Source organism: Hyperoodon ampullatus (assembly GCF_949752795.1).
Source record: "Hyperoodon ampullatus genome assembly, chromosome: 4".
In the NCBI taxonomy this organism is placed as follows: Eukaryota; Metazoa; Chordata; class Mammalia; order Artiodactyla; family Ziphiidae; genus Hyperoodon; species Hyperoodon ampullatus.
Window position 1 is genome coordinate 133440234 of NC_136917.1, and position 27673 is coordinate 133467906.

Consider the following 27673-nt stretch of genomic DNA (forward strand, 5'->3'; position numbering starts at 1 on the left):
ACTGTTCTCCATAGTAGCTGTATCAATTTACATTCCCACCAACAGTGCAAGAGGGTTCCCTTTTCTCCACACCCTCTCCAGCATTTGTTGTTTGTAGATTTTCTGATGATGGCCATTCTGACCAGTATGAGGTGATACCTCATTATAGTTTTGATTTGCATTTCTCTAATAATTAGTGATGTTGAGCAGCTTTTCATGTGCTTCTTGGCCATCTGTATGTCTTCTTTGGAGAAATGTCTGTTTAGGTCTTCTGCCCATTTTTGGATTGGGTTGTTTGTTTTTTTAATATTGAGCTGCATGAGCTGTTTATATATTTTGGAGGTTAATCCTTTGTCCGTTGATTCATTTGCAAATATTTTCTCCCATTCTGAGGGTTGTCCTTTCGTCTTTCATCTAAAATTTTACTATAATATTAGATATTTGTGGAACTTGAGGAATAGTAATATATTAAGACATTTCTTCACAAGTATTGGCTGGTGCTAAACTTGAAAATAAACTGATATTAATAAAATGCATAATCTGAACAGTTTACTAAACTAACAAAATACTATTTATACAAAGACTAATGCACAAAAATATATACTTTTTAAAATTATTTATTTATTTATTTATTTATTTATTTTTGGATGCATTGGGTCTTCGTTGCTGTGCACAGGCTTTCTCTAGTTGCAGCAAGCAGGGGCCCCTCTTTGTTGCGGTGTGTGGGCTTCTCATTGCGGTGGTATCTCTTGTTGCAGAGCACAGGCTCTAGGAGCATGGGCTTCAGTAGTTGTGGCATGCAGGCTCAGTATTTGTGGCTTGCAGCTCTAGAGCACAGGCTCAGTAGTTGTGGTGTACAGGCTTCATTGCTCTGCGGCATGTGGGATCTTCCTGGACCAGGGCTCGAACCTGTGTCCCCTGCATTGGCAGGTGGATTCTTAACCACTGTGCCACCAGGGAAGCCCCAGATATATACTTTATACTGCTGGCTTTACTTAGTAATATGATAGACTAGAAAAATATTTAACAAATATTAACGTTTATAATAAGGCTATAAATGAAAAATTTTAGCATGCCAAATTTCCACAAAGGCTTTTTTTTTAAATTGAGGTATAGTTGATTTACAGTATTAATAAGTTTCAGATGTATCACATAGTGATTCACAAATTTTAAAGATTATGGTTCATTTATAGTTACTATAAAATATTGGGTGTATTCCATGTGATGGCAATATATCCTTGTAACTTACTTATTTTATACATAGTAGTTTGTACCTCTTAGTCCCCTATCCCTATCTTGCCCCTCCCTCCTTCCCTCTCCCCACTGGTAACCACTAGTTTGTTCTCTATGTCTGTGAGTCTTTTTGTGTTATATTCACTAGTTTTATTTTTTAGATTCCACATATAAGTGATAACATACAGTATTTGTCTTTGTCTGACATATTTTACTAAGCATAATGCCCTCCAGGTCCATCCAAGTTGTAGCAAATGGCAAAAATTCATCCTTTTTTTATGGTTGAGTAATATTCCATTGTATATACATACATCATCTTCTTTATCCATTCGTCTATTGATGGATATTTGGGTTTTTTCCATATCTTGGCTATTGTAAATGGTGCTGCTATGAACATTGCAATTCATGTATCTTTTCGAGTTAGTGTTTTTTTTTTTTCCGGATATATGCCCAGGAGTGAGATTGCTGGATCATGTCGTAATTCTGTTTTTAGCTTTTTGGCGTCCTGTCAATTTTGATAGGAAACAGTAATATAAAATACAAGGTTGGTTGGTACCTTCTCTATTTTAATTATGATCTTGTCTCTTTTCAACAAACCAATCCAGGATGTAAAGCAGGAGTTAATAAAGTTGGTTAAGGCAGCAGGATTTTTATCATCTACAACTTCCAGTGGCTTGGAAGGAAACAGAGCCTCACAGACCCTTTCCTTCCAAGAAATTGCCCTTCTTAAAGCTGTACTTACTGCTGGACTGTATGACAATGTGGGGAAGATAATCTATACAAAATCAGTTGATGTTACAGAAAAATTGGCTTGCATTGTGGAGACAGCCCAAGGCAAAGCACAAGTACATCCATCCTCAGTAAATCGAGATTTGCAAACTTATGGATGGCTTTTATACCAGGAGAAGGTAAAGTACTCATTCTTAAATTCCAATATTCAGGGCATTATTCTCGAAATCAGTCATAAGAAATTAGGATCCCCAGCAGATACCGTATTTGGTTCTTAAATTGAGCTATTCATGTTTGTTTATATTTGAAATCAAGATGTACATGGTTTCTCAACAAAAACATATAACATGTCTTTTTTCCACATTTCCAAATAAGGGAGATATGGGATGAGATAGAACTATATATGATGTGGCAACAGTTTGAGTCACAGTGCAACCTAAGATAATTTAATAGCAGATATTTGTAGATTACAATTAAAACAGTCAACCTTTTGAATCATAGCTCATTAAATTGATAAAGATCCATAATTTCAAGAATTGGCTTGAATAACTCCCAGCATATCATCAAACTTAAATGTGTAAAACATAACAAATTCCTGACTAATGGCCATTGCTGAACCTTGCTTTAGAAACCAGACACTCGGAAACTTAATCATAATTTTATTGTTGTGTTAATTATTTAACAGCATTAGCATAAAATTGCTTGTTCATAGTCTCATTTATGTTCAAGGTATATAATTCAGCCTTACAATTAACGTTTAAAATCCTTTTAATAGTATAAATGCACAGGTGGTGACTGTGATGATTATAAAATTGACAAATTATGCACATAAGAGAATGTAGACATGTAGCTTTATAAAACCTGGTTTAAAATATATAGTAGCAAATTATAGAAAAATGCTTACATGAAACAGATAAATGAATTTTTAATATTTTTAAGCTTTAAAGTGTTTTTTTTCCTCTCTGTTTTCATGCAGATACGGTATGCCCGAGTATATTTGAGGGAAACTACCCTAATAACCCCTTTTCCAGTTTTGCTTTTTGGTGGTGACATAGAAGTTCAACACCGAGAACGTCTTCTCTCTGTTGATGGCTGGATCTATTTTCAGGTACATGCTACAACTGATCTTATTGATTATATTAAAATTTCTACTTCCACTACCACTGAGGTAGTTTTTTTAAAAATTTTATTGGAGTTTGCATAATTTCTTCCAATAATTTGACTTAAAATAGAAGACTTACTTATTTTATCTTGCCTATATGGTTTTAAATTTGTTTAATTTGAAAATCAAATTATATTGCTATTACAGATTTCATTTATTGTCAGTAATAATTATAATTTGCCATGTGTTTTATACTTCAGTAGTTAACTTTACATGGTTTATCCCTAATTTAATACCCTAACAGTCTTGTTAGATAATTTCTATAGTTTCTTTCTATAGACAAGGCACTTAAGCTCAGTGAGAAGTTAAATAACTTACCTAGGTTACATGGATTGTTAATGGTAGAGCAAGGTTTAAACCTAGAACTATCTGATCCTCAAACTCATGCTCCTTCCGCTATATTGTGCCACCTATAAAGAGACACAGATTCATAGCTTAAATGCATATTGTCACATTCTTCATTCTTCTCTGGAAAAATTAGACCAACCAGTGCTACCAGCAATAAGTTTATTTCTCTGTAACTCATCAACGTTGACCAGTTTAAGCAAATCTAATACATTCTGCTGATGTACCATGATAGCTGTTTGTCTAAGACTGGAAATGTAAATTTTAAAGGCAACTTAAAAAATATGTGCAGTTCTCACAGAAGTAGGCTGAGGTGGTAGTAGAGTTCTATAACTGGATTGTGGTGATGGTTGCACAACTCTATAAATTAACTAAAAATCATTGGATTGTATACAATGAATTTTTTATGATCTATAAATTATACCTCAATAAAGCTTTTTTTTAAATTTCATTTTAAAAACTAGTAAGAGAAGAAAACAAACAATTGAAATAATGGTTGCTTTATTTTGGAAAGAGATATCAAATTTATGGGTACTTAATAAGGAAATTGAAGTTTATGTATCTTAGCTACAGGAAGTAATTTATTTATACTTTTCCCATAATGTTTTAAAGTTAAGATGTGCTAAAGCATATTGTAAGGTATACATGCTTACTTTGATTTTATTTAAACACATTCCCACTCCCTGGGATTAACATTGTTCAATTTGTCATCTCCTCTCAATAGGCACCTGTTAAGATAGCTGTCATTTTCAAGCAGCTAAGAATTCTCATTGATTCTGTTTTAAGAAAAAAGCTTGAAAATCCTAAGATGTCCCTTGAAAGTAAGTGTTTGATTATAATGTAGGTAGAAAACAGTATACTTTTAAACACTGGCATACACTATAGCTCATTGAGGCTTAAATTCCATGTGATTAAAAATTACTTTAATAAAATTTATTTTATGCTGAATTCCATCAGGCACAGACAATTCTTCATTATTCACAATCTAGTTATCCTCTTAAGATTCTTCTGGTTTACTCCTTCCTCTTCTAAGCTTCACTTCTAAACTTCGGGCCGTTTCACAGAAAAAGGATGATAAAACTGAGCATTTGTAATTTTGCTACTAGTTTACATACTAGTAAACTAGTGATACAGTTATTATAAAAAATAAGAAAGAGGGACTTTCTCTGAGGTTCCCAGCATGTTTTCTCTACCATTCTCACAAATGCAGAGCTGTTAGTCTGTATAAAATATGTACATTATCCTTCAACAGAAATCTGCAGTGGACACCTGAGTTGCCACTTAGTCTGGTATAGTGTTTCCCAAACTTGCCAAATAATCAGAATTATCCTGGCAGTTGTTAAAAATACAAAGTCCAAAGACCTACGCCAGGCATACTGAATCTCCTCTGTGGAAGAGGCCGATGGCCATGTTATTATTTTGTAATCTCTTTTAATCTGTAACACTTCAGCTCTACTACCTTCCCCATTTTTAAATTTATAGTAAACTAGGTTATTTTTCTGGTAGAATTTCTGACATTTAGGATTTGGGTGGTTGCATCTTCATGCTTTGATTTAATGTGTTTCTCTGTTTCTTATATTTCCTGTAAACTGGTAGTTATATCTAGAGAGTTGATTAGAATCAGATTTTCAGGAAAAGAATATTTTTTGGTTGGTGCTATATTCCTCTCATTGCATCACATCAGTTTGGTTTTCCTGCTTTTAATGATGTTAAGAATTGACTTATTGTTCAATGTGATTATATTTAACAAGTATCCCAGTTAATTCTCATCGTTAGGCAAGGGGGGAGCTACTGGTCTAGTGCTACTACCCTGAAGCCTCACACTCTGTGTTTATTTGCATAACTGAAGGTGAACGAATAAGCGCTAAACTGTATTAGTTTTCCTATACTGCTGGAAACTTAGATCAGGTCTTGACCTATTAAGAGATGTGAGCTCTTTTCTTGAGGAACTTTGTGCACTACAACTCAGCCTTAGAAAAAATTACATTATATAAAGGACAGGTTGAACCTCAACTTTTAAATTAAGAAAAATGAATTTTAAAATGATTTCAGTGTTTCTCTTTGCCATAAAAGAGAAAGCAGAACTTGCCCTCTGATGAAGCGTATATTTTTGACTTGGGGGGAGGATAAGGTACATTAGTGTCCTCTTTCTGGACTTTATAATAAGAAAAGTTGGGATATAACACCAAGCTGTTGAAATAACTGAAGTTGCTCTTGTACTTTCTTTTACTCTACTCTTCCTCAAACTAAAAATCATGGCTCTTTCTAGACCTGCCGTGTTCCCCTTGCAGCAGGTGACCTTTCTTTTCCTTTTTTTTTTTTTTTTTAATGTCACTGTAGCCTCTAGGAACCAGAGTGTCAGGCCATGGGCCCCGTTATCAGAATTCTCCATTGCAATCATTGAAACATAGACCATTCTCTTACTGAAGTATCTAATAAGATACGGAATTTCAGTCTTGGAGCCCTGATTACAACTATCCAGAGAGTAGTTAGGAAGTCACAATATCAGACCAACTGTTTAAAAGTGGAAGCAGCTGTTAAAACCTCTAGCAAATAACGTAGCCTCTATTGGCCTATTCATCAGATTAATTGGTTTGATTCCTTTGTTGTGTGGAGAGGTCTGTCACTTTGCCATTGACACCTCTCCAAGAGCACTTCCCAGTTAAATTTCTTTGTTTCCTTTGGACTAAACATGGAGAAACGGATAAAGAGTTCCTTATTCCTTGCCCATACTGTTGGAATCCTGACACGTTCTGAAGTTTATAGAAGAGTCAAAAAGCCTTTAGTATATTTGAGCCAGGTGAAAAAGTTAGGAAACTTCTGTCTTAAAAGAATTTTTAAGGAAATAATTCCTTATAAAGGACCAACAGTTATATCACATCATCTCTTCAGGCCTTTGCCTACTTTTTATCAAAGTAGGTGTAATACAACTATAATGATAATGAAAATAATATTTGTATGGCAACAAATTATAGAGGCATCTCTAGTTTTATAGTGAATATTGCTGATGTTAATTCTGTATTCTAATTTAAAAGAATATTTTAATGAAGTATATCTGTGGTTTACATGTGTATATATTGGAAAATTAGTCAGTGATGAGTTTATTCATGGGAATTTTTTCTCCTTCCATCCAGATGACAAGATTCTACAGATCATTACCGAATTGATAAAAACAGAATAATAATTGAAACTGAAATTCATGGTCAACTGCTTTAACAATTAAGATGAAGACCAAGTCATGAAATTATGTGAAAATGGACCATCCCATTAAGTATTTCAGTACTTAAAATGTTGGTACTAGCCATAATGTAAAGGTGGTGGAAAAAAGCACATACTTTAAACGTGTAATTTTCTAATTTCTTTTTAATGATGATTATTCTCAATGCATTTGCCACTACATTTACAATAAATTCTTTGGTATCATCCATGTTGTATACATCATTATTTGCCTTATGGGCAGGGTCTGTGTCTATAGTATCTATAACTTTGTGTTGTGATTCTCTTTGTACCCACCTCATCCTGTCTATCAATCCTTGATGTCTAGAGAGTTTAGACCTTCTTGACCCAGCGGAGAAAATGAGCTCCAAAACCAGTTGTAATTGAATTTTCACAAAAAAGAACAACTTCACTTTTTTAATATTTGATACTCAAAGTCAAAACCTAATAAGGTATTCACTATTAATGGATGCCACCTATATCAGTAACATTCAGTAAGTACAAAGATATAGTACTGGAGGATAGGCAGCTATAGCTAATGCTACTGTCAACTCAGGGATGAGTAGCTTGCACCATTTTCCTCAGTCATAAGCTTTGGTATCACTGTTCTTGAACCCTTTTTGTACCCATAATTGGATTGATAAGGTCGGTAACTTTGAGATAGTAAAACATGCTTAGAAATTTTTCAGTGGTTTCATTGCGTTTCACTGAGGATCTTTGAAACTCCATCTTGATTATGTAGAGGAATTTTCCATCAAGATTGTTAAGGAACTTCAAATATATTTTTGTGTAAAGCAGAGGCAGAAATTGTATCTGAAGGACAAAAGATTAGAATTGAGTAGGAACGTAGTCTAATTGCTTGACTCCCGTAGTAGGCATTCAGTGAATATAGTTGACCCTTGAACAACACAGGGGTACCAATCCTCCATGCAGCTAAAAATCTGCCTGTAACTTTTGACTCCCCCAAAACTTAACTACTAACAGCCTACTGTTGGCCAGAAGTCTTACTGATAACATAAACAGCCGATTAACATACATTTTGTATGTATTTGTATATCTAACATATATTTTATACATTCATGACATACCTTTTTCATAATTTTTTTTGATATTTCTAGGCTACATGGTTCATCTGCAAATTTTTTAAATTGTTGCAAATCTTCAAAAAAACTTTCCAATATATTTACTGAAAGAAATCTCTGTAAGTGAACCCACAATACAGTTCAAAACTGTGTTGTCCAAGGGTCAACTGTATTTGTTGATGAATAAAAGAAGCTGTAACTTTCACTTTATGTGCAGATAAAAGTGAAAATATGCTTAGTAGCAATCGCTAATTTTAGGTTTCTACTTGACAGCAAAGAGTCAAATGTGACTGTGGTTAGGAATCTCTGGCTAGTGCCATTAACAGAAATGGAAGTGTTAGGTGAAAGAGCTAGACTGGGTGCTGGGGGCAGTTTCACCTGTGACTGACGGGGACAGAGAAATTGTGGAGTCCTGCTGGTGGAACTGATGTTGATAGATTACTCTGTGCAAGCTACTGCCCAGATGTTTTTTGTTTGCTGACTCATTTAATCTTCACAACAATCCTATTAGGTAGGTAATGCATTATCCCCGTTTTACAGATGAGGAAACTGAGGCATGAGGAAGTGAAATAACTGGTCCAAGATCACACTGATAGTAAGTGGCAGAAGCATTATGGCTCTGGAACCATTTACATTTCTGAAATGTAACCGTTCCTTTGTAAATGTGAAACTGGCTCACGTCAGGATTAGGATCATAGGGTTAGAGTCTTTCACACAGAGGTGATAGTTAACAATGTGGGAATGAAGATGATCACCAAAGGAGAGAGCAGATAGAAGATAAGTAAGGTTAAAATCTTGCAGAACTCCATACTTCCAAGTCCATTCACTCCTTTCCATCTCCTCAGCCATCACACAGACCCACATCACCATCATCTTTCACCTATATCACTAGTAATCTCCAAACTAGGCTCTCCCCTTCTTACCCCTCTCTAATCCATTGTCTCTACAACTGTAAGAATGATCTTTTGAAAAGATACCTGTTGCTTGGCTGAATAAACCCTTTACTGGCCTCCCATTGCCCCTAAAGTATGAAGTTTTGAACATGCCTACAAAGCTCTGAGTGATCTGGACCTTGCTACCCTCCAAACCCCTCTCCACTCTCCCTCTTCTCGCAGTGCTCCAGCCACACCAGACTCCTTTTGAATCCTAGAAGATGCCAAGTGCCTTTTTAATCATTTACATGTGCTGTTCTCTGCTGTTCCGGTTCTTTACCAACAGCCTTTACCTGCCTGTTTGCTATCTCCACAGACCATCCTATGGACTTCCTCACTGACCACCCTTCTGAAGTATATCTCCCCTTTTAATCACTCTTACAACACAGTACTTTTCTCAGAATGTACCATCTGCTTGTCTTCTCCCACTAGACCATATGCTGCACCATGACTGTTTTCACTCGCTATTGTGTACCAGGCCCACTGCCTGGCACATCCAGGCATTCAATAAATGTCTGCTGAAGATGAATGAGGTGTGAGGAGAGGCAGGGTAGGGCGTTCTTACCGAAGTAGAGGAAGGAAAGTTTCTGGAAGCAAGAGTATTGGCAACAGACATTACAAACTAAGAAAAGACTTCCAGATTTCATAAATAGATCAAGCTTTTGAGAGCAGTTTGAATTAAGGATGGCGAGGAAGGACACTGTAAGAGGTCCCACAGCCACCTACACTTTTGGTGGTTTGCTAGAAGGACTTGCAGGACTCAGGAGGCTATCATTTATTGTAGAGAAAGATATACAACAGGATCATCAAGGGAAAAAGACACATCACATGGAGTCTGGAGGAATCTACACACAGGCCTCCTATGTGTTGTGCGATGTCTCTGCCCAGAGAAGCCTGCTGGAGACTCGGAATCCAAGGATTTTATTGAGGGCTGGTTACAGGCACAAAGACCAAAATCATAACTATCAAAATTCCAGACACCCAGAAGGAAAGCAGGCATTCAGTGCCCCCAAGCAGGCAAAAGTGTTATCTGAAAAGGAACTTTTCAAAAGCCAAATTTTCAGGCTCCAGCCAAGAGCCAACCCTGCAAGTAGGCCCTTCTAAAGACAGCAAACTCAGGCCTGCTATGTTAAAAACTCTTCCCTGCACAGTCACAAAGCATAATTTTTAGGGAATGAATACAAACCAAAAGGCGGTGCACCAAGTAAAGAATACTCTTTACGGATGTGATGAAGAAACAGAGAACACATAAGAGGCTGAAGAATGAGATATTTTAGGATAGGAAAGACGCTCACTGATCTGCAGACAAAACAGAAATAACTAGCAGAGAGTAAAGATAATATTAGCATTGGAGGGAGCCCAAGAAAGGACTAAAGAAGAATACAGGGAACAACTTGAAAAGGCTTTTTGGCTTTCCCCACCCAGCAATGCTTAGTGACTTGAGGAGATAAGCCTCTAAAGTTAATAAAGGGCCTTTTTTGCATTCAAGTGACCTTGGGTTCTTAGAATGAAAGAGACTGTCTCGCTGAAATGGTTGACCAAAATGCTTACATACAGGCAAATGGGTCCAGAAAAAAGGCCATGGACCAAGAAAACAGGGAGAGGCTGAAAGATTAGAGGTCAGGATCTAATCCCAAATTCATTGTAAGTGAAAAGTAAGGAAACTGATTAAGGAAGAGAATTTCATAATTTAAAATCTGAGATGCAATTGTTCCAACAATAAATAAACCCAAAGGGCTTCCCTGCTGGTGGAGAGGAAAATGGAGATAAGAAACACTGAAGGTAGGTCCAGAAGCAGGATAGCCAGCACGTTGGTTCATAAGTGTGGATGCAGGAAAAGGATGGAGAAGACCACACCGGTTTCTATGGTTATTGGGGAAAGTGGAAAGGTGCCCTGGAGCTTAATACACAGTGGCAAAAATAAAAATAAAAAATAAGGAGAGAGTCATATGAGAAAATGCATGCTTTTCAGGTTAGGGGTTGTTGAATCCTGGTGGTGGTAAAGGAATATGCCCACTTCTTCTCACTGAATCAATCTTACCCACAAGACATTTTAAAATATAAGGAATAGTCTATATTGGGGAGGATTAGCCAGAAGGAAAGGAAATATTATGAATGGAAAGTAGATTTCCATTAAAATTGTTTTAAATGGAGTATTATGTGATAAGCACTTAACTAAAAGCTTTATTATATTCTTGTTTAGTCCTCACAACAATCCTGAGGGGAGATGGATAATATATTTCCAATTTACAAATGAGGATATTGACACAAGCATCTAAATTCTCCGAGGTCGCTCAGCTAATGAGGAAAAATGAAAAGACCATTCCAGAATAATCTGAGCATTATACTGGTGTAAGGATAGACATATTAGATCTATGGAATAGAATTGAGAGTTCAAAAATGTGTTAACAAATACAAACTACTGTACATAAAATAGATAAGCATCAATGATTTACTGTATAGCACAGGGAACTATATCAATATCTTATAATAACCTATAATGGAAGATAATCTGAAAAATATATACAACTGAATCACTTTGCTGTACACCTGAAACTAACACAATATTGTCAATCAACTCTACTTCAAATAAAAAAAGAAACAAGTAAACCCATCTGTCTGTGGACAGCCGATTTTCAACAAGTGTGCCAAGACTGTTCAATGGGGAAAGAACAGTCTTCTCAACAAATAGTGCTGGGACAACTGGATATCCATATACAAAAGAATGAATCTGGACCCTTACCTCACACCACATACAAAAAGTAACTAAAAGTAGATCATAGAGCTAAGTGTAAAAGCTAAAAACATTTGTCATTTAAAGCACACCATCAGGGCTTCCCTGGTGGTGCAGTGGTTGAGAGTCCACCTGCCGAGGCAGGGTACATGGGTTTGTGCCCCGCTCCGGGAAGATCCCACAAGCCGCGGAGCGGCTAGGCCTGTGAGCCATGGCCGCTGAGCCTGCGCGTCCGGAGCCTGTGCTCCGCAAAGGAAGAGGCCACAACAGTGAGAGGCCCGCGTACTGCAAAAAAAAAAAAAAAAAAAAGCACACCATCAAGAAAGTATTTAAATGACAACCCACAGAATGGGAGGAAATATTTGCAATCATGTCTCTGATAAGGGACTTGTATTTAGAATATATGAAGAACTCTTACAAGTCAGTGATGAAAAGACAATCCAATTAAAGAATGAGTCTTTTGGTGGTATAAGAAGAAGGCCTGGACAACCAGAACCGCTTTTCTGGATTGGTTCCATCGATGCTTGTCCCTGAAGACAGGAAGTACCTTGCCAGTAAGGAACTGCCTTTTAAAGTTCTTTTGATATTGGACAATGCCCCCAGCCACCTAGAACTCCATGAGTTCAACATTGAAGGCGTCAAAGTGATCTACTTGCCCCCAAACATAATGTCTCTAATTCAGTCTCTATATCAGGGGATCATAAGGACCTTAAAGGCTAATTACACACGGTACTCTATGAAAAGGATTGTCACACTATGGAAGAGAACCCTGATAGAACATCAGGACATCAGGAAAGTCTGGAAGGATTACACCATTCAAGATGCCATCGTTGTTATAGAAAAAGCTGTGAAAGCCATCAAGCCTGAAACAATATATTTCTGCTGGAGAAAACTGTGTCCAGTTGTTGAGCATGACTCCACAGGATTTACTACATAGCCGGTCAACGAAATCATGAAAGAGAGAGACTGTGGATATGACAGAAAAAGTGGAAGCTGAAGGGTTCAAGATATGGATCTTGGAGAGATTCAAGGGCTAACAGACACCACACCAGAAGAATTAACAGAAGACAACTTGATGGAGGTGAGCGCTTCTGAACCAGTGCCAGACTATTAGGAAGAAGATGTAAAAGAAGCAGTGTCAGAAAACAAATTGACATTAGACAAACTGGCAGATTGCTTTTAACTCCTTTTATGACATGGGCCCTTCTGTGATACAGGCACTGTAACTAAAGCAAATGGTAGAAGAAAGACTGGTAGCATATATTACAGAAACATTTTCAGAGAAATGAAAAAGCAAAAAAGTCAGAAATTATGAAGTATTCTGTAAAGTTCACCAAGTGTGCCTGCCTCTCCCCCCTCCCCTTCCACCTCCTCCTCCTCTTCCACCTCTTGTCACCCCTGAGACAGCAAGACCAACCCTTCCTCTCCCTCCTCCCCTTCAGCCTACTCAATGTGAAAATGACAAGGACAAAGGCCTTTATGATGATCCACTTCTACTTAATGAATAGTAAATAATCATCATGTCATATAGCTAATAAGCTTATCTGTTGTGTATGTATTGTTTAGCCTCCATGTGTTTGTGTTTTTATAGTTTTTTGCTTGTAGTTGATTTCTAATCTCATAGTGTTGTGGGCAGAAGAGATGCTTGATATGATTTCAGTTTTCTTAAATTTACTGAGGCTTGCTTTACAGCCCAGCAAGTGATCTATCCTGCAGAATGTTCTATGTGCACTTTCAAAGAATGTGTATTCTGCTGCTTTTGGATGGAATGCTCTATAAATATCAAGTCCATCTGGTCTAACGTGTCATTTAAGGCCTGAGTTTCCTTATTGATTTTCTGTCTGGATGATCTGTCCATTGATGTAAGTGAGGTGTTAAAGTCCCCCATTATTGTGTTACTGCTGATTTCTTCTTTTATGGCAGTTAGCGTTTGCCTTATATATTGAGGTGCTCTTATATTGAGTGCATATATATTTCCAATTGTTGTATCTTTTTCTTGGATTGATCCCATGATCATTATGTCATGTCCTTCTTTGTCTCTTGTAACAGTCTTTATTTTAAAGTCTGTTTTGTCTGATATGAGTATTGCAACTTCAGCTTTCTTTTGTTTTCCATTTGCATAGAGTACATTTCTCCATCCCCTCCCTTTCAGTCTGTATGTGTCCCTAGATCTGAAGTGGGTCTATTGTAGACAGCATACATATGGGTCTTGTTTTTGTATCCATTTAGCCAGTTTATGTCTTTTGGTTGGACCATTTAATCCATTTACACTTAACGTAATTACCGATATATAGGTTCTGATTTCCATTTTGTTAATTGTTTTGGGTTTGTTTTTGTAGGTATCTTTTCTTCCCTTCCTCTTTTTTTCTCTTCTTTTGTGATTTGATGACTATCTTTAGTGTTGTTTTTGGATTCCTTTTTCTTTTTTGGGTGTATATCTTTTGTCTTGATAAAGTTTTGGTTTGCAGTTACCATGAGGTTTTGATATATCCGTCTTTAAATATACAAGATCGTTTTAAGTTGCTGGTGTCTTAATTTCAAATGCATTTCCAATATCCTGAATTTGTATTCTCCTCATGATTGCTGGTTTTGATATCATATTTGTGTGTGGATGATTTCCTACCTTTAATGTATGTTTGCCTTTACTGGGTGCTTTCCCATTCATAATTTTCTTATTTCTACTTGTGGCCTTTTCTTTTCCACCTAGAGAAATTCCTTTAGGATTTGTTATAAAGATGGTTTGGTGGTGCTGAATTCTCTTAGTTTTCGCTTGTCTGTAAAACTTTTGATTTCTCTGTCGAATCTGAATGAGAGCCTTGCTGGGTAGAGTATTCTTGGTTGTAAGTTTTTTCCTTTTCATCCCTTTAAATATATCATACTACTCCCTTCTGGCTGGCAGAGTTTCTGCTGAAAAATCAGCTGATAACCTTATGGGGATTCCCTTGTATGTTATTTGTTGCTTTTCCCTTGTTGCTTTTAATATTCTCTCTTTGTGTTTAATTTTTGTCAGTTTGATTAATATGTGTCTCGGTGTGTTCCTCCTTGGGTTTATCCTGTGTGGAACTCTGCACTTCCTGGCCTTGGGTGACTGTTTCCTTTCCCATGTTAGGGAAGTTTTCAGCCATTATCTCTTTAAATATTTTCTTAGGCACTTTCTCTCTCTCTTCTCCTTCTAGGACAAAATGCCCCTAAACAACCAATGGATCACTGAAGAAATCAAAGAGAAAATTTAAAAATACCTAGAGACAAATGAAAACAAAAATACGACAATCCAAAACCTATGGGATGCAGTGTAAAAGGGAAGATTAGAGCAATATAATCTTATCTCAGGAAACAAGAAAAATCCCAAATAAACAATCTAACATTACACCTAAGGCAACTAGAGAAAGAAAAACAGACAAAACCCAAAGTTATCAGAAGGAAAGAAATAAAGATCAGAGCAGAAATAAATGACATAGAGATGAAGAAAACAATAGCAAAGGTCAATGAAACTAAAAGCTGGTTCTTTGACAAGATAAAGAAAACAGATATATCTTTAGCCAAACTCATCAAGAAAAAAAGGGAGAAGGCTCAAATCAATAAAATTAGAAATGAAAAAGGAGAAGTTACAATGGACATCACAGAAATACAAAGGATCATAAGAGACTACTACAGCAACCATATGCCAATAAAATGGACAAATTCTTAGAAAGGTACAGTCTCCCAACACTGAACCAGGAAGAAATAAAAAATATGAACAGACCACTCACAAGCACTGAAATTGAAACTGTGATTTAAAAACTCCCAAAAAACAAAAGTCCAGGACCAAATGGCTTCACAGGCAAATTCTCTCAAACATTTAGGGAAGAGTTAACACCTATCCTTCTGAAACTATTTCAAAAGATTACAGAGGAAGGAACATACCCAAACTCATTCTATGAGGCCACCATCACTCTGATACCAAAACCAGACAAAGATACCACAAAAAAGGAAAATTACAGGCAAATATCACTGATGAACACAGACGCAAAAATCCTCAACAAAATACCAGCAAGCTGAATCCAACAATACATTAAAAGGATCATACACCATGATCAAGTGGGATTTATCCCAGGGATGCAAAGTTTTTTCAATATCCAGAAATCAATCATTGTGATACACCACATTAACAACCTGAAGAATAGAAAACATACGATCATCTCAATAGATGCAGAAAAAGCTTTTGACAAAATTCAACACTTATTTATGATAAAAACGCTCCAGAAAGTGGGCATAGAAGGAACATACCTTAACATAATAAAGGCCATAGGGACTTCCCTGGTGGTGCAGTGGTTAAGACTCTGCACTCTCAATTGCAGGGGGCCCAGGTATGTTCCCTGGTCAGGGAACTAGATCTCACATGCATGTTGCAATTAAGAGTTTGCATGCCACAACTAAGGAGCCCATGTGCCACAACTAAGGAGCCCATGAGACACAAGTAAGGAGCCCACCTGCCGCAACTAAGAGCCAGCAAACCAAATAAATAAATATTCTAAATAATAATAATAATAAAATAATAAAGACCGTATATGACAAACCCACAGCTAACATCATACTCAACAGTGAAAAAAGGTGAAAGCATTTCCCCTAAGATCAGGAATAAGACAAGGATGTCCACTCTCACCATTTTTATTCAACATAGTTTTGGAAGTCCTAGCCACAGCAATCAGAGAAGAAAAAGGAATACAAATTGGAAAAAAAGAAGTAAAACTGTCACTGATTGCAGATGACATGATACTATACTTAGAAAATCCTAAAGATGCTACCAGAAAACTACTAGAGTTCATCAACAAATTTGGTAAAGTTGTAGGATACAAAATTAATACACAGAAATCTGTTGCATTTCTATACACTAACATCAAAAGGTCAGTAAGAGAAATTAAGGAAACAATCCCATTTACCATCACATCAAAAAGAATAAAATACCTAGGAATAAACCTACCTAAGGAGGCAAAAAACCTGTACTCTGAAAACTATAAGACACTGATGAAAGAAATAGAAGATGACACAAACAGAAAGATATACTGTGTTCTTGGATTGGAAGAATCAATACTGTGAAAATGACTCTACTACCCGAGGTAATCTACAGATTTAATACAATTCCTATCAAGTTACCAGTGGCATTTTTTGCAGATTTAGAACAAAAAACCTTAAAATTTGTATGGAAACACAGAAGACCCCGACTAGCCAAAGCTATCTTGAGAAAGAAAAACGGAACTGGAAGAATCAGCCTCCCTGACTTCAGATTATACTACAAAGCGACAGTAATCAAAACAGTATGGTACTGGGGCAAAACAGAAATATAGATCAACAGAAAAGAACAGAAAGCCCAGAGATAAACTCACACACTTATGGTCAATATATCTACAACAAAGGAAGGAAGAATATACAATGGAGAAAAGACAATCTCTTGAATAAGTGGTTCTGAGAAAACTGGACAGCTACAGGTAAAAGAATGAAATTAGAACATTCTTTAACACCACACACAAAAATAAACTCAAAATGGATTAAAGACCTAAGTGTAAGACTGAATACTATAAAACTCTTAGAGGAAAACATAGGCAGAACACTCTGACATAAATCACAGAAATATCTTTTTGTATCCACCGCCTAGTGTAATGAAAATAAAAATAAACAAATGGGACCTAATTAAACTTAAAAGCTTCTGCACAGCAAAGGAAACCATAAACAAAGTGCAAAGACCACCCACAGAAAGGGAGAAAATATTTGCAAATGATGTGACTGACAAGGGGTTAATCTCCGAAATATACAAACACCTCATGCAGCTCAATATAAAAAAAAACCCAATCAAAAAATGGGCAAAAGATCTAAATAGATATGTCTCTGAAGAAGACAAACAGATGGCCAAAAACCACATGAAAATATGCTCAACATCACTAATTATTAGAGAACTGCAAATCAAACTACAATGAAGTATCACTTCACACCAGTCAGAATGTCCATCATCAAAAAGTTGACAAATAATAAATGCTGGAGACGGTGTGGGGAAAAAAGAACCCTCCTACACTGTTGGTGGGAATGTAAATTGGTACAGCCACTATCAAAAACAGTATGGAGGTTCCTTAAAAAACTAAAAATAGAGGTACCATATGATCCAGCAATGCCACTCTTGGGCATATATCTGGAGAAAACCATACTTTGAAAAGATACATGCACCCCAATGTTCCCTGCAGCACTATTTACAATAGCCAAGACATGGAAGCAACCTAAGTGTCCACTGACAAATGAATGGATAAAGAAGATGAGGTACATATATACAATGGAGTATTAGCCATAAAAAAGAATGAAATAATGCCATTTGCAGCAACATGGATGGACCTAGAGATTATCATACTAATTGAAGTAAGTCAGACAGAGAAAGACAGGTAGCATATGATATCATTCATGTGTAGGATCTAAAAAATGATACAAATGAACTTATTTACAAAACAGAAGCAGACTTACTGACTTTGAAAACAAACTTATGGTTACTAAAGGGGAAAGGTTGGGGGGAGGGATAAATTAGGAGGTTGGGATTTATATATAAACACTACTATATATAAAGATAGATAATTAGCACAGGAAGCTCTACTCAATACTCTGTAGTAACCTATATGGGAAAAGAATCTGAAAAGAAATAGATATATGTATATGTATAACTAAATCACTTTGCTATACACCTGAAACTAACACAACATTGTAAATCAAGTATATTCCAATATAGAATAAAAATTAAAATAAGATATACAGGACTATAATTCAAAAAGAGACAAGTACCACAATGTTCATTGCAGCTCTATTTACAATAGCCAGGACATGGAAGCAACCTAAGTGTCCATCAATAGATGAATGGATAAAGAAGATGTGGCACATATATACAATGGAATATTACTCAGCCATAAAAAGAAATGAAATTGAGTTATTTGTAGTTAGGTGGATGGACCTAGAGTCTTGTCATACACAGTGAAGTAAGTCAGAAAGAGAAAAACAAATACTGTACGCTAACACATATATATGGAATCTAAAAAAAAAACAAAAGTTCTGAAGAACCTAGGGGCAGGACAGGAATAAAGACGCAGACGGAGAGAATGGACTTGAGGACATGGGGAGGGGGAAGGGTAAGCTAGGATGAAATGAGAGAGTGGCATGGACATATATACACTACCAAATGTAAAACTGATAGCTAGTGGGAAGCAGCCACATAGCATAGGGAGATCAGCTCGGTGCTTTGTGACCACCTAGAGAGGTGGGATAGGGAGGGTAGGAGGGAGACACAAAAGGAAGGAGATATGGGGATATATGTATATGTATAGCGGATTCACTTTGTTATAAAGCAGAAACTAACACACCATTGTACAGCAATTACACTCCAGTAGAGATGTTAAAAAAAAAAAAAAGGTCTACAGGACTTTGGCTTTTATTTTAAGTGAAATGAGGAGAAACTGGCAGGTTCTGAACAAATGAGTAAAATAGTCTTGACTTGGATTTTAGAATGATCATACAGTCTGCTGTATAGAAAATAAATGGCAAGGGACAAGAGGGAAACTGAGAGACTCTTTAGGAGGCTACTGCAATAAGAAACAATGGTGGCTGGGACCAGGGTGGTAGCCCTGGATATGGGTGAAAAACAGTGATTCTAGAAGATACAGCTGATAGGATTTGCTGATGGCTTGGGTGTGAGGTGTGAAACAAAGAGAAATTTTAAGGATGATTGTGGATAGAGCAGTTTTGGGAGTGAAGATCTGGAGTCCTGGCACTGGACTGTTACTCTCAATAGAACCAAAGGACCAAAAAGGATACAGCAAAAAGCTAAAGGAATGAATCAGATTTGGGAAAAGGTGGAGATAAGCTGGAAGAGAAACAGGACGTTGAGAAGAAGGCTAGAAATACATTAGGAACATGGAAAGGTTAGTATGAATTTACAAAATATTGTCAGAGCAGCGTCTAATTCCGAGTGATCACAGGTTAACTTTCGTCCTCACGCGGCAGTAGAATGCTATCCCACTAAGAATGAAGCTATATTGGGGCTTCCCTGGTGGCGCAGTGGTTGAGAATCCGCCTGCCAATGCAGGAGACATGGGTTCGAGCCCTGATCTGGGAAGATCCCACATGCCGCGGAGCAACTGGGCCCATGAGCCACAACTACTGAGCCTGCGCGTCTGGGGCCTGTGCTCCTTAACAAGAGAGGCCGCGACAGTGAGAGGCCCGCGCACCACGATGAAGAGTGGCCCCCGCTTGCCACAACTAGAGGAAGCCCTCGCACACAAACGAAGACCCAACACAGCCAAAAATAAATAACTAAATTTATTTTTTTTTTTAGAAAAGAATGAAGCCATATAAGACTGTCTGACAAAGCTGAGGGCACTGACTGACCATTCAGTCTCAGAGTCATCCACCTAAATTCTCCAGAGCCAACAAGAAGCATGTGTTTATAAGAAATAAATCACAGAAAATTTTTTCTATAACCCCAGTCTTCTGTTAAAACTCCCAAAAGGAAAAGGTGTAGTGATACTTTTTCATAGAACATTTAATGAAACATAAACAGTAGTAAAGGTATATTAAAAAGTAGAGGATGGAAACTGGAGAAAGTAAACCTCCCACGTGCCTTCACCAAGCCACTGGTTTACATGTCCTGTAATGCATTACTGTACTGTACTGCTTCTTCCTCGTCAAGGCCTCCCGCAGCTCCGGGGGACCCACTATTCTGACTTACGTACTATTAGTTTTCCCTTTTAACTGAAATGTATACGTTGACTTACATTTGGGGTTAAGTCTATCATCTTGCTTTCTGTTTTCTATTTGTCATATCAGTTCTTTGTTCCTTTTTCTATTCTTTTCTGATTTCATTTGGATTAATCAAGTATTTTTCTTATTCTATTTTTCTACTCTATTAACTTAAGTGTTTTGTATTAGTCTTTAGTGATTACCTTAGAGCAGCATAATGCAATAAAAATTTCTATCTTGATAGAATTGTTCCGTAACTACACTCTCCACTGTGGTAGCCACTAGCCACGTGTGGTTATGGAGCACTTGAATGTGGTTGTATGACTAAGGAACTATATTTTTACTTTAACTTTAAATATAAATAGCCACATGTGACTAGTAGCTACTATATTGGAGAGCACATCTCTAGACATTAAATATGCATCCTTGCCTTCTTACAGTCTACCCTAAATCACTACATTTACCACTTCCTGAACAATGCATGATTGTATTAATCATGTTTTTTATTTCTGTATCTTATAATGTTTTGACATTTAAAAAATCTTGCTGACCAGGGAGAAACTGCCCTTCCTGGGGCTAGCCAATTCTTAGAGACAGCAAAGACCTTGGGTAGGAGCACACCCTTCATGGGCAAGCCAACCGATCCTGAGTTTATATTCCCAATGACCCCCTTTACCTAACTCTCGCAGACCAAGCTAGTATTTCCCCTGAACTAAATCATCCCAGGGCCAGGTACTAGGCAATGACAGATCACCCCTGTAGCCCACAGCTAACTGGAATTATTCCAACTAGCCAGCGCTATGCTGTTTACTCTGAGGGTTGCCTTTCCCACAGAAACCCCAGTAAAGACTCTGACCTAGGCTTTCCCCTCACTCCTAGTTCTACCTCCTGATGAAAATCTGGTGCTCCTCATGTGGCCCTGCATGGCATGACAGGCCCCCTTCTCTCAGGAAATGTAAGTAATAGATTTTTTTTTCAATGGCATTGGCTCCTCCATGTTGTTCAGCTCCATAAATTAAAATCCTACAGTTATAAATAAAACAATTACGCTTACAACATTTAACTTCATTTAACTCTCCCACCATTTGTGCTACTGTTATCACATATTTTACTTCTACAGGTATTCTAAATACCAAAAGATTATTGTTACTATTGCTAGTATTTTTTATGGTATAGATCTTCTGGTAATGAATTCCTTCAGCTTTTGTTTGCCTGAAAACGCCTTTATTTCACCTTCTTTTTTTTTCACCTTTTTTTTATGGATATCTTCACAGAATATAGAATTCTAGGTTGGCAGTTTTTGTTTTTTCCTTTCAGCACTTTAAATATGTTATTCCATTGTATTTTGACTTTCATGAGTTCTACTGAAAAGACATCGATTAATATTATTGTTGTTTTTTTGAAAGTTAATGTGTCTTCCCACCCTCACCCCAACCATACTATCTAGCTCGTGAGAATTTTCTCTTTACTGCTGGTTATCAGCAGTTTGACTATGAAGTGCTAGGATGCATATACATACATCCTGCTGGGGATTCACTGAGTTTCCTGAATCTACTGATTTCTTTTACCAGTTTTGGTAACTTCTCAAGCATCATCTCTTCAACTATTGCTTCTGAACTATTCCCTCTCTTCTCTCCTTCTGGAGCTCCAATGTCATGTATGTTAGACTTTTTGGACTGTTAGACTATACTTTTGTATCAAACGTGTTGTTTTTATATTCTGTGCTTCCAACCTCCTGCCATTCTTTTTTCTCTGTAATTCAGTTTGGATAGTTTCTGTTAATCTGTCTTCAAGTTCACTGATCCTGTTTTCTGCTATATCCAGACTGCTGTTAAAGCCCTCAAATGAGTGCTAATTTCAGATATTGTGTTCTTTAATTATAATATGCTCATTTGATTATTTTTTATAGATTTCAATCCTCTGATGAAATTCTTCTCTTTCTGTCCTGTGTATCCATGCCGTGTGTTTTCCTTAACATACTTATAATAATTATTTTAAGTTCTTGTCTACAAACTCCAATAATCGATTTATCTATATTTTACTAGAGTAAAACTATACAATGAGAGGCTGGAAAGGAGTCACTCCTCCAGAAGTGTCAGAATGAATTATGCAAATGAAAAGGAAGACAGACATGCCAGGAAAGGTGTAATTATTCACTGGGCTCTGGGGTGAGAAAAATTGGAGGTATTTCTTGGACAAGAAACCAGACCCTGACAGGTCCACTAGGGAGGACACAATCTGAAACATAAACAGAGAAAGTATTTTCTGCTGACTCATACAAAAGGCAGATTCCAATGAAGAGTGCCCTGTCAACTCAGTCCATGCCACTCAGACACTAGGGAGACCAATCCAAGCGTCAGGTTAGAGTCATAGGTAAAGAAGACAACTTCACCAAAGTACCAGCCTTAAGAACTAGCTGATAAGTATGCATTAGTTAGACAAACCAAACAAGACCAAGAAAAATAGGTCCAGGATAAGGGCAGGGCTTATGGGGTGATAGTCTTAAAGAACTACTAAAAGAGATGAAGAAAGAGATTTTAAAGTTAGGTTTGGGCAGACTGGCCCTCAGGTTATGAATCTCTGAGGCCATATAGAAAGGGAATTGCTATATAATGGTGTTCATGAGTAGGGTAGCTGTCTAACAAGTAAAATTCAATCTAGCATAGAGACCTCACATATCTGGAAAACACTGACTAGGAAATATAATCTAGGAGCAAAGAGGAATTCGACTAGAGTAAATAATGGCACCAAACTAAAATTCTCTCTAGCCAGGAGTCCAAACAACTAGATCAGGACAAAGTCATACAACTAGTTAGTAGAGCTTTACCCTCAGTTTTCTAGTCAATATGTTTGTAAAAGATTCTACCTCAGCCTCTAGAAAACAAAAGAGAAAAGGGTCAGGTGAGTGAGGCAGCTGAGGTCCAATGGGAGTATTTGGACTCTCTGAAGTAAAGGCCAAACAGAAGCAGGGTTGTCTGCCCATGTTAGTCCACTGGGTTTTCCTTTGTGGACAAAAAAAAAAAAATGTTGCCTGTCATTTGAGTAAACACGGAGTGTTGCGCCATCAACCCATCCACTGCTGCAGGGCCACCCCAGCCCCCTGACCCCGCCCCCGCTCCAGTGCACCCTGAGGGGAATTCAGGATGGAGAAAAACAGGATACGGGGCCCTAGAAGTTAAGATGCACATCAAAGGAATACTTTCAATGAGCTCAGACTCTTGCATCTTCCCATACATAGAAAAGCACTAAAATCATTAACTTGAGAAGTCTGATTTTTTTGTGATTAGCAGTCATCTTTTGATGTTAGACTACATGTTTTTCTTTGAAGCAAAAACTCCTATATATATATAGCCTGGCTCTTCCTGTACCTTTTTGGAACTGTTGCTCGGAGCTACCTGAGAGGCTGTTTCTGGGCTTCAGTCCTCTGTAACATCCCTGAATAAAACATAATTCTCACCTTTTGGCTCGTGCATTTTTTTCAGTTGACACCTTTTACTAAGCCATTTTGATAAATCCAAAAGCTATATTGATTTTGTCTTACAGTCATTTTGAGCTAAAGTATTCTAAAACAAATGACCTATACCCTTCCAAAAGGTCACAATGGGGCTATTTTTCTTACCTACTTCATTTCTACGTAGAAGACAGAATTTAGAGACTGGTGGAGAGACACACACACACACACACATACACATACACTTCACATTTAGTTGTAAAATGGAATTGTTAATTTACCTCAAACCACAGTCTGCTGAGAGCTATTAATAAGCAAGTCCTGGGCTTCCCTGGTGGCGCAGTGGTTGACAGTCCGCTTGCCGATGCAGGGGACATGGGTTCGTGCCCCGGTCCGGGAAGATCCCACATGCCGCGGAGCGGCTGGGCCCGTGAGCCATGACCGCTGAGCCTGCGCGTCTGGAGCCTGTGCTCCGCAACGGGAGAGGCCACAGCAGTGAGAGGCCGGTGTACCGCAAAAAAAAAAATAAATTAAATTAAAAAAAAAAAAAAGCAAGTCCTATTCTTCTTGGTTACACAAGCCCCTTCTCTTTCTCAGCTGGTTGAACATTCTCTCTTCATCCTAAGTCCCTATGGACAGAGGTTCCCAATCCCAGGGCGCAGAGCAGGAGGCGAGGGGGCAGGGCAAGCTAGTGAAGCTTCATCTGCTGCTCCCCATCGCTGGCATTACCACCTGAGCCATTCCCCGCCCCCCCCACCTCACCCCCCCACCCTGTCCTGGAAAACTTGTCTTCCACAAAACCGGTCCAAAAACCGGGCGCCAAAAAGGTTGGGGACCACTGCCTATGGACAAAGTACTAAGGGGAGTGGTAACACTGGCTGGCAAGCCCAGCACCTCTGGAGGAGGGAGAGTGTTGAGAGGGGTTGAGGAGGGAGCTGAAATATAGCGCAAAAGGGGAAAAACTGAGCGGTGTAAACTTAAGGTTAGTTGGTTTTTTTTCGGGGGGGGGAATCTGCCTAGGAAAGAAGAAAATAAAAGGGTGTGAATGAAGAGAGACAATAGTAGGGAGAAATGGGAGGGTGCGGGGAAACACTCTATTTATAGAAAAGATGGGGCATTGGAGGATATAGGAGACAGCTTTGCCCTTCTGTTTATGGTTTTGGGCCATAAAAGTTTGTGCTAATGTAAAGAGAAATTTTTCCTTTGCATCTTTAACATTAGTATCCTAACATTTCTAAATAAATGCCAAAAAACTAAATGTCCAAAACCTTAGATTAGTTGGCTTCAGGAAATCACTTTGGAGTGAGGGTTGTATGTCACTGTACACAAAACTTCCTGGAATACTTTAACTAAGTAAAGAATGGCATGTGCATTTGATGGGAAACTCTGAGGCTATTAAAAATCATGATCTTGATGAATATTTAATGATTTGGGGAAAATGCCATGATACAATGTTAAGTGAGATAAAGCAGATGGGACAGAGACAGTGTGATATGTTGGCTGAACTCTTTCCTCTTTTTGAGCTTACAGGAGACTACAGCCCAGCCTCCCTTGGGTTATGCAGGGATCATGTGATTGGATTTCTCATCAATGGAAATGTGAGCAAAACTGATGAATCACATTCTAGTCTTAGGCAGTAAAGAACCACTGCAAATTTGCCAAGCTCACTCTCCTAAACACAGGGCTGGAAGCATAGAGCTCCAAAGATGGTGATCTGCAAACCAGAAGCAGCTCTGATCAATCTATCTCCAACTTGCTGTTAGAGGAAAGCTGACCAGGAGACCTGCCTGACCTGCAAGGACTGTGCTAAAAACAAGAAACTCACCTTCATTCTGTTAAGCCATTAAGATTAGATTTAGTTGTTAGGGCAATGAATACACTAGGATACCAAACTATATATATGAAGAGCTTAATTTTGTTAATAAAAAGTATATACAAAAACCTATATATGTATGTATTGCATGTATGTGTTTGGATATATACACACAGGTAACTGAAAGATACATACTGAAATGTCAGTGTTTTCTGTTATAAAACTGTAACTGTTAAATTCTCTATTCATTATGAGATTTTTCTAATTTTATTGCAATAAACAGACATTACTTTTCTCATCAGGAATATACAACAAATGTTATTAATGAAAAAGCACGAGGCCAGGCTGAGGGCAGACACTGAATGAACATTGGTAGATGAACTGAAAAGTATTCCAGTGAGTATCTGACTGCCATATTGGAGGAAGGGGTGCATGCTACTGTCACTGCTCTTCCTGGAATGCCTAGATATTTTACAGTGATTGTACATCTCCAGAATAAGTCAGGTGCATTCTCTAAACATGTTACTTTGGTTACTTACAGTTTGCATATTTCTATGTTAAACTTGTATTGTGAATATCACCAAAAAGACAACCTCCAATTGGTCTTTGAATTTCAAATTGATGGTACAACATAAAATACAGGAGAGCACAATGTCTGGAACAAAAAACAGATTCTCCACAAATGGTTCACACACGTATACCTCCAAGCCGATGCTGAAAGAGCAGACATAATCAACATACAGAAATGCAGGTTATAATGCTGAAGAAAAATGAAAATTTGTCAGCCTCTCCAAAAGTACTAGGCAACATTGTTCCTGAAGGATATAACTTTAACACCCAGACTTGCCACATGGGGAGAAAAATCCAACCACTCCGTCCATTCATTTCAAATCCGCATAGTTGAACACACTCAGAGACTGGCTGGTGCCTCCCAATAGGGCAGCCTAACCTGCTCCATGCTGAGTGCCTTTGTTAACTGCAGGCCCTTGGTGCCTTTTCTCATAAATTCTAAGAAACATATGACTAGGCGTCCCTCACCAGCTGCTCTGTTTTGATCTGCACCCTGTGATTTGACATCCAAGTAGGCGCATTTCATATTGTGCCCTTCAGCCTTCCCCCTTGTTGTTTTTCAATAGGACCAGCTTTGCTTTATGTTTGGGACAGGGGGTTGTTTTACCATGGACTGAAGATACTAATTGCTGCCTTCTTTGTTTTCTATGTGGTAGAGAAAGAAAAGATATGATAGATCTGCCCCTATCTAACAGAGAAGCCTGACGTTATGGTAACATAGGACGCCCCACTGGGCAGAAGAAGACTCTTCTGCAAGCTAGACCTTCATCATTTAAAATAACAACAATAATAAACACAGAGATGTACTAGCTTTATCTTGCACTTGGTTGGGAAAAATCCATTGTATACAGTAAGTCTACTTCACACTCTCACTCCTTTGCAGTTCACCTCAACATAACTACTCTAGGAGGATTTAAATATCATTATCTAAACATTTGTAGGACCTCCACCCCTCACCAAGAAAACACTGCTGCCACACAATGGCATAGCAATTTAAGCAACATTATGAGGAACCTCACTTAGGGACTGGATTTGCACAACATTAAAAGAAAAAGACTGATATCCTGACTTTAGTAACATATGAAGTGAGAACTCTCTTCAAAGAGGCATTCCTGACCATCCAGTTTAAAGTGGCCACCCATTCACACTCTAGGCCAGCACGCTTTAAAATCTCTGCAGAGAACTTACCATGGCCTGGTATCATTTATATTTTATTGTTTTACTTTCAACCTCCCCTCTCCTCCCTCTATATGACCTTGTGTGTCTTACCACTGCTGCAGATCTAGAGCAATGCCCAGCACTTAGTAGGTATTCATTAAATAATGATTGTGGAGGCGCAGAGACAGACAACTACAGTGTTCAGGTACAGTTATATTCAAGTAACAAGACAACTCTTTAAAAGCTTCCTTTAGGGGGCCTCCCTGGTGGCGCAGTGGTTAAGAGCCCGCCTGCCAATGCAGGGGACACGGGTTCGTGCCCCAGTCCAGGAAGATCCCACATGCCACGGAGTGGCTGGGTCCGTGAGCCATGGCCGCTGAGCCTGCACGTCCGGAGCCTGTGCTCCGCAACAGGAGAGGCCACAACAGTGAGAGGCCCGCGTACCGCAAAAAAAAAAAAAAAAGCTTCCTTTAGGGACTTCCCTGGTGGTCCAGTGGCTAAGACTCCATGCTTCCAATGCAGGGGGC

The 27673-nt window shown here is 38.1% G+C and overlaps 1 protein-coding gene across 2 annotated transcripts in view; it reads left to right on the plus strand.

Moving 5' to 3' along the window:
- DHX29 (DExH-box helicase 29) overlaps positions 1 to 6835 on the plus strand; it is a gene marked incomplete at its 5' end in the record, with an annotated part of 46814 nt that extends 39979 nt beyond the window's left edge. For both annotated transcript variants that reach the window (XM_079703907.1, XM_079703908.1), the window contains 4 exons: positions 1818 to 2120; positions 2918 to 3049; positions 4173 to 4269; positions 6583 to 6835. In XM_079703907.1, the coding sequence (XP_079560033.1) occupies positions 1818 to 2120; positions 2918 to 3049; positions 4173 to 4269; positions 6583 to 6629 (579 nt within the window). In that variant the 3' untranslated portion in view covers positions 6630 to 6835. The remainder of the gene's footprint in view (positions 1 to 1817; positions 2121 to 2917; positions 3050 to 4172; positions 4270 to 6582) is intronic.
- Between the last annotated feature and the right edge of the window lie 20838 nt (positions 6836 to 27673).